General features: G+C 44.5%; 1 protein-coding gene across 5 annotated transcripts in view; it reads right to left on the bottom strand.

Annotated features, from left to right (window-relative positions):
• NISCH (nischarin) overlaps window positions 1-12144 on the bottom strand; it is a 110275-nt gene that overhangs the window by 35542 nt on the left and 62589 nt on the right. For 4 of the 5 annotated variants that reach the window (XM_073574323.1, XM_073574322.1, XM_073574324.1 and 1 more), the window contains one exon: window positions 7315-8580. In XM_073574323.1, coding sequence (XP_073430424.1) covers window positions 7315-8580 — 1266 coding nt within the window. Of the gene's footprint in view, window positions 1-7314; window positions 8581-12144 lie in introns of those variants that run through there. The other variant, XM_073574327.1, reaches the window with a different exon arrangement.

Consider the following 12144-nt stretch of genomic DNA (forward strand, 5'->3'; position numbering starts at 1 on the left):
TCCAGGGATCCGCACCAGGCCGAGGTAGGAGACCCCCCCGCTACCTGTATCGGCCGGCCTGGGATCCTGGTCTTCTGTAGGATCCCGTCCCTTCAGGAACAGGAAACCAACTGATGCGTGGGAGAGGTGCCGCCCTTTTTGTATCTGTAGGTTTCCTGTTCCTAAAGGGCGGATCCCCTCTCTCGTGGTGCTGTCATGGGAGTCCGAATAAAAAGGGATTGTCTTCATGAGACAACACCTTTAATTTAAACGGGTGTTTTGGATTACAAAAATTATCACCCATCTAAGGTAGGTGATAATTACATAGTCACATAGGTTGAAAAAAAGACCTAGGTCCATCAAGTTCAAACTTTCTCCACCAATTGTTCATTTTGTCACTAAATTATCTATAACCCCCAATGTTATGTGTACTGAGGAAATCATCCAGCCCTTTTTTAAAATCTGTTATAGTGTCTGCCATTATTACCTCTCGCGGTCGGACATTTCAGAGTCTCAGTGCTCTAACTGTAAAGAACCCTTTCCTAGTAAGGTTCCGGAATCGCCTTCTTCCACCCGTAATGAGTGATCCCTGGTCCTCAAAAAAGTATAATCTCTTAATTCACAGGATTAGTTCAAAAAAGGGGGCTCACCAAAAAAACGAATACCATTAAAATTTAACTTTCTTTTTTTTAAATTTATAGCAACCAATAAACAAATGTGACACTTAACCAAGAGAATAGCTCCCCAACATGTCCCATAGGGAATCTAGATCTTATAACGCATGAGTACTCCAAAGTTGTGTCATCTAAAAGGTACAAAGTGCAACGTGATTGAGCAATGCAAATATAGTAAAGGGAAGCTGCACTGATTTTTTTTTTTTTTAAAAGCATACAGTATTAGAAGCAAGTTTTACTGTACAATTCTAATATACACTGTGCTGTCTTTATGCAAAATCTTGCATAAGCAGTATACAAGAGTCAGTCATCTATTGCACTATACCCAATGGAAATCAACTTTATAGATTCAAAAATAATGATAACGATAAACTTAATCTGATCAGATCCTAAGCATATGAATTCTGCTTCCATACACAGGAATAGCAGCCCTGGTTCCTTTGCAGGATGATATAATTTCGCCAGTGTATATGTACCCTTAAGGCTCGGGTCCGATACATATTATGACGTCATTACTGCAGTGGCCACAGCTTAGTAGTCAAAGAAAGACTCCGATATCTTTTCACAGCAGAAGGGTGTTGTAATGATAATGTAAGATATGATAAGATATGACTTTTCTGGAACATTCCAGAATCTTCTATTCTCTAAACTACAGTAGAATTTGCCTGTCACAAAGTTGCAACCCCTCCTTTCTCCCCAGCTCCCACACATTGCAGCTGGTGGCTGCATCTGTAACAGGACACCAGACACTTCCTGTGCCAGCATTTCTCTCCTCTCCAGCTAAGGAATGTTAATTAAGCTAAGGGGAAAGAATGTCTTTATTTGAAGCACCATGCGGCTGGATATAAGTATGGGTAATATTAAAGAGACTGGATCGCGAAAACGATATGCGACAGAGAAAAAAAAAAATCACATATCTGTGTAGGACACGAAACCAGAGTTCTGGCCCATAATTTTCACGGTTCCAGCACCCACAGAAACCGAGAACTGGATTTCTCCTAAATGGTGTGACATAATTACTGCATGTCTGGTCTTGAATTATTTTCCTCGACAGGCTAAAAAGAATGATACCATGTACGTGTTTATACGAGGTACCCTTTGCGAGATATAGTCATTATAAGTTTTGTAGTCAGTATTGTAACTCCTAGAGCAGGGGGAGGAACATCACCAGACCGCCCCTTTCGTGATGTCACAAACCCAAAGCTATAAAGGTACTCCCTCCCTAAAATTGTTCAATCGAGCTGGAAGTTTCATGCCAAAAGGACCCCAGATGCAGGGAGACGTGTGGCCCCGCCTCCCCACATGGTTAGCCTACAGACCATCTAAGCAACTGTAAGTGTTGGTCTCTATGCTAATCCCATTTATTTTATATTTGCATTGTACATACCTAATGTCTCGACTTTGTAACATCTTTTATCTGTGTAATCACTGCCCCCCTTTTGGGGAATAAATTATAACTTTATTAGTCTGTCTTCATGCTCTAAAAACGAACACGTGCCTTTAAGATAATTGCTACTGAATTGGGTTGGCTTCTAACCCCTCTATTAAGTTTATAACTTAATCAGAGAAACCCTGGAGCTGGTGGCAGCAAAGTGTGATCTGAGCCCCGGGCACTGCTGAGAGTGACGGAAGGGATTTTATAAGCTAATTGGGTGGCTGCAGCCAGAGCATTTTATAATTCCCACACTGCAGTGTGCCGCATGGCCAGATCTCATTAAAGCAGCTGGCCGGTGACCAATTATCCCAGGTGTAGTTCCCTGACTAACCTGAGGGTAAGGGGGGGCACCGGAGAGCTGCAAGTTCCAAAGTGGAACTGAAAAGTGGGATATACATAAATCCCTGCAGTTCGTGGAAGATTGTTAGCAGTGGTGGGACATCCAAAATAACCCCCCTGTGATAAATTGTTAGGGCAAGGCTAGCTTGCTGTTTTTATCACATGGTGCCAGTGTGGCGCCCCTGAGGCTCAGTCGCCACAGAGGTACTGCACCTTCTCCTAAGGTGTGGTGCCCCACCATCCAGGTAAGTTGGGGGCTCCTGACCACGCTCCAACACTCGCACCCCACACAATAGAGTAGTTCAGCAAAACCACATTGCGGCTCCTTGCTTAGAGAGAAGCAGAGCACCTTTGGTGGTTCCCTGCTTGGAACACTAGACGTGCTTGGAGGTGGGTGGAGTTGAGAATACATAAAAGAGCAGGATGGTTTAGGATTACAGGTCAGTCAGTGAGTGAGGCTGAGAGAGGAAGCCACTCGGAGAGGAGTGGGGATCCCTGGAAGAGGGATGGAGAAAGAAGTGCTGCAGCTGCCTCAGTGACCTGCGCCAGCTGGCACAGGAAAGGAAAGAAGGAGAAAGACATTGAACTGAAGCCTGAGCTTCCATAGAAAGGAAAAGACAAGTACGGAACGTAGGAGTAAAAGGGAACATAGAGGACGTGGGTTAGAGGAAGAACCATGCCTAGAAGTTCTAAGCGCAAGGCTGGGGCCCGATCCCCGAGGTTGTATGGACACTAATGGTTCTGCAGCGGACACCGGTGGCGTAGTGGGCTGTAAATGCACTACTCCCATCTAAGACTTGAGGGCACAACAGCAACACGGATAGAGAGCCGGGACTCAGGAGTAGAGAGTCCCCGAAGCAGGCTACAGCTGTCTGCCGTGCAAGTAGAGTTCTTGGGAACATCTGTCAGGAGGAACTCCAGTGTAACTCAGTACTAGGAGATCTTCACACTTAAAGGCGCTATAGAGGAGACGTTCAGAAAAGGCACATAAGTTGGCGGAGCGTGGAAGGGAGCCTTCCATCTTGCCTGGGGGTTGACTGAGTCCCTGACCCGGAGGACACGGCACAGAAGCGGGCACTACAAACTGTGAGTAAAGCTTTGGAACTATATGCCCTGGTGTCCTCCATTCCTTCCTGCGTCCGTCCGCCTGGCACTGCTACATCCCCTGCGCCGGACACTACACCGTCTAAGTGTGTCCACATCTACACTGCCCTGGGACAACAGCCCTGCCTGTGGAGGGCTATAACATCATTGCTGCACCACACCATCTGTCCCGGAGGATCTGCATGCAGCGTCGGCTTAACACCTCCCTTGCCGAACACCACAGGTGGCGTAACGAACTATTCATCTAACTACATTCCACCATCACAACTTCCCCTATTACTTGGGCGCCCAAGGCCACGGTCCGGGTCACCGCTGCTGTGACATATTCCACTGATACCGGCCCGGTACCGAGTACCCCACAGCCCTGGGAGGGCGACCCACCAGCGGTGAGACAACTAAGATAAACCCCCCTGTGCCTGTGATAACCGTGTGTCGGCAGTGTGTCGCATCCCTCCGTCAGTGAGATACCGGTGTCAGCGGCGGGATCGTGACATGTGTACTTGGTCAAAAATCCTGCCATAGCAGTATATATAGGACAACCATCTATTGCACTATGCCCAAGGGAATCAACTTAGAAATTTAACATTTGTGATAGAAATAAACTTATCTGAACAGTTCAAAAGTGTATAAATTAAGCCTCGACGCATTTCACTACCATGGTGAAAGTTCATCAGGAGGCGCATGTAAACTTTGGTGTTCAGTAGTAACATCAGAGACAAAGACTGCGCCTGGTTGCAGGTAATCCTTCATCCCTGTTCCCTATATTCGTTGGACTGCCCCCTTGATTTATATATGGTCAAATAAGTGACTTACTGTATTTGGCGGATTATAAAACGCACTGGATTATAAGACGCACCCCAAATTTTGAGGAGAAAAATAAGAAAAAAAGTTTTTTAGTAAAATGTTAGTGCCTCTTACAGTCCATGCGTCTTATTGTTTACCAGGGGTGGTGGCTGCGATGAAGCGGGGTCCCAGGGTCGCTGCTGGAGGAGGCAAGAGTGGCGCTTTGCTGCAGTCCGCAGGCTGGGATGAGGGGATGTTCCAATGGGCGCCGCCGCAAGTGAAAATGGCTGCGGTGCGGGACGGCTCCGCCAGCATTTTGTGAAAGCCCAGAGCCCCGTCCTCAGGCACATCCATTACTGCCATGCGGCGGCCTCCGGGAAAACGGCTACCGGGGGCGGCGCATGCTCAGATTGAGATTTTGTCAACGAGATCTCAGTTGCAGAGATCTCGTCTACCGAGATCTTGTTGCCGAGTTCTTAATCTGCAATACTAAGGAAATCCTGAGAGAAGGAACACACCGACACTGGATATAGTATATATCAAAATAAAATGATACAATAATCAATCATTAATAATAGATATACCACCAGTGTCCAGTGAAATTAGTCATTACACACTAGTTGGGATAAGATAAACCAACCAACCAATCATGAGACCTATTAACCATAGAAAACCAGACAGGGTGTACTTAATTAATAATATTTTTATTGTACAAGTGGTTACATAAAAACCAATTAAAAACAAGACAAAAGTGTACGTATAGGAACGATTTTACAAAATTGTAAAATAAAATTGGACCCAATTACATATAAAATATGCATACCTCATATTATAAAGTGACCATTTTTCAAAAAGATTTTTTATATATAATATATAAAAAAAATGCAGGTACATAAAATTAATTATAACACAATGACTAAATGAATCACAATCATAAAAAAGTGCAGTGTGCGATGTGCAAAATTTACCACACAGTGATATTATACCATACACAAAAAACTAGAAAAAGAAAAAAGGACCACTTGTGCCTTTAAAAAAAATCCAATGTGTATATCCACAAAAAAATTTATAAGGGACTCAGGACAATCACATAAATATAAGGTGCAATGTGCATGTGCAAATTTTAGACCATACGCATTTATATGGGGTCCCTGATGAAGGAAGGATTCCAAAACGCTCGCCGGGGAGCGCGTGATAGGGACGTGGTGACCCTTAAAAGGTATAGGATCCATTTATGCAATCCTCCATACATATAATTGTTTGCACTTTAAAAAAGAGGCACAGGTTGTTCTATATAAATGCGTATGGTCTAAAATTTGCACATGCACATTGCACCTTATATTGTTTATGTGATTGTCCTGAGTCACATATATTTTTTTTGTGGATATACACATTGGATTTTTTTTAAAGGCACAAGTGGTCCTTTTTTTCTTTTTCTAGTTTTTTTGAGTATGGTATAATATCACTGTGTGGTAAATTTTGCACATCGCACACTGCACTTTTTTATGATTGTGATTCATTTAGTCATTGTGTTATAATTAATTTTATGTAGCTGCATTTTTTTTATATATTATATATAAAAAAATCTTTTTGAAAAATGGTCACTTTATAATATATGAGGTATGCATATTTTATATGTAATTGGGTCCAGTTTTATTTTACAATTTTGTAAAATCGTTCCTATACGTACACTTTTGTCTTGTTTTTAATTGTTTTTTATGTAACCACTTGTACAATAAAAATATTATTAATTAAGTACACCCTGTCTGGTTTTCTATGGTTAATAGGTCTCATGATTGGTTGGTTGGTTTATCTTATCCCAACTAAGGAAATCCTGAAAATATGAAGGGGTTTTTTTTTTTTTTTTGCAGGAATGAAGACAAATCCCCTTATAATGTGATTCGAAAAGTTTAAAAACTTTCTATACTCGTAAAGAAAAAAATAAATAAATAAAAGATTGTTACTCTTTAAGTAATATTGCTTGTAGACTGCTACACTCAGAAATATGTAAAAGAAAAAAAAAAAAAAAAAAAATGTTCAAGTAACCGCACAGTCTGTAGTGAGTCTTATAATGCATTTAAAGAAACTCTATAATTCAGGTTTTTGCCATGTAATCTGAAAACAGCATGATGTAGGGACAGAGTCATTTGCTGGTCTGCATGTTGTCAATTTGATAAAATCAAGGTTTTCTCTGCCAGTGGTGGGGGCGGGGTTAACAGAGCAGTTGACTAGGAGGTATGAGGCAGCAAGTCCGGTAGTGATAATCTCCTTCTGATAAAACACTAATTGTATTGAAACAGCAACATAGCTTAGTACAGAGGTCCCCAACCTTTCTGACCTTGAGAGCCACATCCACCCTTGAGAGAGGGTCGCAAGCCACATCCACCCTTGAGAGAGGGTCGCAAGCCACATTCAGCTCCCGCCCCTCTCACAATAGTGGAAACCAAAGCCCCCATTACAGGCATAATGGTAATCAAACATTTTCCACAGAAATTACTCCAAAGCAGTATATCAAGATCCAGGGGTTCCCACAATGCCCCCATTCAGTTCTCTCTGATCAAGCACTCCCAACACACTGTCACATCAAGCTTCAAGCACCTCCTCTGACAGGTAGTATCATCTTGTCTCCAGCGTACCATACTTAAATTATCTCGAAACCCCTAAGACCAGTATATCTGCTCTTCTGTGCAGGGCTGCTCAAAAAATTCATCATTTTCAGATGCACTCTTCATACCTGTTTGCTAGATCTGGAGCTAATGCACAAGCAGTCATGAGCCACAATTCATGAGCCCGCGGAGCCACATGTGGCTCCCGAGCTACAGGTTGGGGACCCCTGAATTAGTAAGTGATACATCACTGGAATCAGGTTATCTGTCCCTAATTCTTGCTGGTCTGAGATGATATAGCAAACACCTGCCGACAGATTCCTTTTAATAACATACAGTTCCCTCACTGCTGTGTATACAGACACACATAAAACAAAGGTCCTACCTACTGTACCTTAGAGTCTGCTGTTGGGTTTTCTTTTCCAGAATTTGCTCTGTAGACTTCTCGTTGTTTAAGGACTTTAAAATGACGATACTTTTCACATCCTGAACTGAAGTCCTCATTAGCTTATAGAGTGGCAAAAAGTTACTTCTATCATTAGGTAACACAAAGGAAGCAGTGACGGTAAAGGAGTTCAAAATGAATCGGAGTATGTGACTGTCCTGAAGCCACTGCTCACCGTCAGTGTATCGGTCTGCGGGATGAACGACAACAGAGGAGATAGGAATCCTGCTCAGTCTAAAGGAGTTGTGAGAATAGTCAGCCATTCTTTTATCCTGACAGATCAGATGGAAATTGATTCCAATCAGGACCATATCTTGTGGTGTCAGAACCAGCCACACTGGACACGACTTGCCCAAATTCTGCTCAGAAATGTCACGTTTAGTGAAACTAATACAAAAATCGGAACCCAACTTGGTGTTCTCAAATGGAAGACCTTCCAGCCTTGAATGGTCCTCTTCACAGTAAAACAGACAGACCGGGAAATATCCCCGCACGTCACAGTCTACTAAATGAATCTGATGTTTCTCAATGAGATGTTGGAAAAACCCTTGGATTCCAGTTCCATGCAGCGCAAAAGAGTCGTGGGGCAAAGTCAGACATTTTTGTGCGCACCGTGACTGCAAACAAGAGCAAAACTCTTCCAAATTCGGAGCATCTGCCAAAATAATGACAAATTCTTCTCTGTTTCTTACACCCAATGCCAGGCAGCTTCCTGGAATGAGGAAAGTCATTTCACTTAGATCTTCATAATAATAACAGCCAACGAGTTTCATTATGGAAGGATGGAAAATATGCTGGTTGAGTTGGTCACTGCGCATCTCAAACAAGGCAAGTAAGGTATCAGTTACTACAAGGCATGACGGAAATTGTCTAATGCCACAGGCTCGCCGGAGATGGACTGAGAAGTTCCAGAGAACTCGCATAATGCTGAAACCAGGGTCTTCTAAAAGAGGTCTACTGGAAAAACTCTGCTCTCTTTCATGGAGTCCCATTTCAAAATAACCATCCCCTGGCTCACTACTTCTGGGATCGGCTCTTGGATTATCCTGTGGTTCCATTAACCCCGCTAGATGTGGCTTTGGTTTTAATGCTTGGGCAATGGATGTAGAAAGGTAAGGGATGAAATCTTCATCAGTGATAGAATAGGAAGCGCAAGGGATAGGAAATCGAGAGCTGTGAAGATCTGGTACTAATGGGGCTTCCTCTTCTACGTGGCTAGAAGGACCAAATATAAAACATATTAATGCAATATTAGAAATGAGGGGAAAAATGCAACATATACAAAATATATCCATTTTACAGAGGTTATGGGCTGTAAAAAAATTTCATTTTTATTAGAAGGGTCCATTGACGATAAGTGGATCAGAGGATATTTTACTGCCGGCACTTTCAGCAATCTGTGGGCAAGCTTGGTAGTACACGTGGCCATTCACATTACAAAAAGTAGGGAGATCGCTGAAAAACCAATGAACGAACCATTCATTTTGTGAATGAACAGTGAGTTGTACAGTTACACTGGCTGAATAGCTTTCCTTGGAAGGCTCGTTTCTTCATAAATCGGACGATCTAGCTTAATCATTTTCAGTGTTTTTTCACCACCCATTTAGGCCAATGGGAGAAAAATGCTGAAAGAACCATGAAAGAAGTGACATGCTCCATTGTGCAAAAAAACATGTAAAGCACAAAATACTGATGACAAAAAAAAAAAAAAAAAATAATGTGTGCATGAGATTTCTGAAATCTCAGTACTGTAAAATGCAGCTGAAAATTTGCATTAAAAAATGCATTAGAAAAGCGGCAAAAATGCCCAGTGTGAACTTAACTTAAGGGTATATGCACACGTAGAAGAGAAATCTGCTGCAAATACTGGATAGTTGTCGGGTAAAAAGCTGCGTAAATTATGCACTCTTTCATCCATAATCATTGGAATGGTTGAAAGTCTTAGTTACTCACCGGTTAACGGTATTTTTCGGAGTCCATGACAGCACCACCTGAGAGAGGGGATCCGCCCTTTAGGAACAGGAAACCTACAGATACAAAAAGGGTGGCACCTCTCCCACGCATCAGTTGGATTACAGATCACAAGAGGACTTCCAAGGTTAATGCATGATTTATGTACAGTATTCTTTATAATTATAAACTTTTATCACCAGTGAGCATACAAGAAATAGACGTGCACACCCCAATTAAATTTAAGGGAGGGAATATACGGGTGCTGTCATGGACTCCGAAAAATACCGTTAACTGGTGAGTAACTAAGACTTTATTCGGTCGTCCATGACAGCACCACCTGAGAGAATTACAGAGAGTAATCACTACTTTAGGGGGGGGACTACAGCCTGCAAAACCCTGATACTGAAGGAGAGGTCTGCAGAAGCACCCAAGTCTAGCCTATAATGACTATAAAAAGTGCTCGGAGAGGACCAAGTGGCCACCTTACAAATCTGGTCGATGGAGACTTCCGATCTCTCGGCCCACGAGGTCGCCATGGCTCTGGTGGAATGCGCCTTCAATTTCTCCGGAGCTACTCTACCTTTTGAGGTATAAGCTAACGAGATTGCTTCTCTAATCCATCTGGCTAGAGTACTTTTGGACACCCTAAGGCCGGTTTCACATTAGCGCATTTTCAGCGCGCGCACGGCCGGGGGTAGCTCCGCCCCCGAGCCGGCTCTCTGCCCGGCGTGCCCGCCCCTTCCTTGTAGCGCCGCCTCCTAGCGGACAGCGGCGCCTGCGATCGGCGCACCCTATCTTTAGCATAGGGTGCGCCGATCGTGCGCAGGCCGTGCGCTAGTTGCGCTTTGACCTGCGCTGCGCACTTTTGACGGTGCGCCGTGCGCGCCAAAATCGAACTTTTCGGATTTTGGCGCGCACGGCGCACCGTCATAAGTGCGCAGCGCAGGTCAAAGCGCAACTAGCGCACGACCTGCGCACGATCGGCGCACCCTATGCTAAAGATAGGGTGCGCCGATCGCAGGCGCCGCCGTCCGCTAGGAGGCGGCGCTACAAGGAAGGGGCGGGCACGCCGGGCAGAGAGCCGGATTGGGGGCGGAGCTACCCCCGGCCGTGCGTGCGCATAAAATGCGCTAATGTGAAACCGGCCTAAGACCTTTCCTAGGGCCTTGGTAGGAGACAAAGAGGGCATTGTCCTTCTTCCAGGGATCGGTAGCCGCTAGATACTCTAAGAGGCATCTCCTAACATCTAAAGTGTGTAGCTTCTCCTCCTTCTCATTAGTTGGCTTAGGGAGGAAGGATGGGAGGACTATTTCCTGCGACCTATGAAAGCTGGAGGCTACTTTTGGTAAATACACTGGGTCAGGTCTAAGTATTACCCTATCCTCTTTTTCCTGAAGAAAAGGTGGGCGCCTAGACAATGCCTGAATGTCGCTTACCCTACGGGCTGACGTTATGGCTATCAGGAAAGCTATCTTGAGGGACAGGCTCCTAATAGAGGCTGACGAGATGGGCTCAAATGGCGCTTCTGTCATAGCTGTGAGGACTAGGTTCAAATCCCATGGCGTGAGTCTATTCTTTACTATTGGTCTGGACCTACTTGCTGCTTTGATAAACCTATTGACCCAGTAATTAGCAGCGATGTTGCAGCTAAAGAGGGCCCCTAAGGCAGATACCTGTACTTTAAGGGTACTGGTGGAGAGACCCAGGTCCAGCCCTTTTTGTAAAAATTCCAAGATCTGGCCTATAGGGACGGAATCGTCATTATTTATATTTGAGCTTTGGAGGAATCTTTTCCAAATTCTGACGTAGATCTTAGTTGTCACCACTTTCCTACTTTTTAGTAGAGTGTCAATTAGGTCTGGGGAGAAACCTTTACCCCTTAGGAGTGACCGCTCAAATTCCACGCCGTGAGATGCAGGCCAGCCACCTGAGGGTGGAAGACCGGGCCCTGGGACAGAAGGTCCGGGATGTCCGGGAGAACCCAAGGATCGTCTATCGACATGATCCTGAGGTTCGAGAACCATGCTCTCCTGGGCCAGAACGGGGCAATGACTATGACTCTTGCCTTGTCCTTCCTGATCTTCCTCAACACCAGAGGAAGTAGAGATAGGGGAGGAAAGGCATAGGCTAGCCTGAAGTCCCATTTTATCAGTAGCGCATCTACTGCCAGAGGAATCTCCCTGGGGTTTAGGGAGCAAAATTGTCTCGTTTTTGAGTTCTCTTTGGTGGCGAATAGATCCACCTCTGGTTGACCCCATCTCTGTACGATCTGAACAAAAATGGAGGTGTTTAAGGTCCACTCTCCCTGTTTTAACAGATTGCGGCTTAGGAAATCTGCCGCAACGTTTTCTTTCCCTCTTATGTGAAGAGCCGTGAGAGATAAAAAATGCCGCTCCGCTAGCTGGAACAACTGTCCTGCCACATTCATCAGAGTTTTGGATCGAGTTCCGCCTTGGTGATTGATATAGGCCACGGCCACTCGATTGTCCGAGAGAACTCGTACGTGATGGCCCTGTAGATACATAAGGAGCTCTTTAGCTGCGTGTGCTACCACTGTCAATTCTTTTAAATTAGAAGACATTTGTATTTGATCCCGTTCCCATAGGCCCTGGACCAGAATTCCCTCCATATGCGCCCCCCAACCGGACGGACTTGCATCCGTGGTGACCACGCGGGTAATGTTATACTCCCAAGGGACCCCTCTAGACAAGTTATTTCTTTCTAGCCACCATTCCAGGGACTCTATTGTGTTTCTGGATAAGGTCAGTCGACCTTCTAAGTTATCCCCAAGAATCCTCTGATACCCCAAAACTTCGCCCTGTAGAG

The sequence above is a fragment of the Dendrobates tinctorius genome, unplaced genomic scaffold (genome assembly GCF_039654945.1).
Source record: "Dendrobates tinctorius isolate UK_male_01 unplaced genomic scaffold, ASM3965494v1 ptg000038l, whole genome shotgun sequence".
Taxonomy (NCBI): domain Eukaryota; kingdom Metazoa; phylum Chordata; class Amphibia; order Anura; family Dendrobatidae; genus Dendrobates; species Dendrobates tinctorius.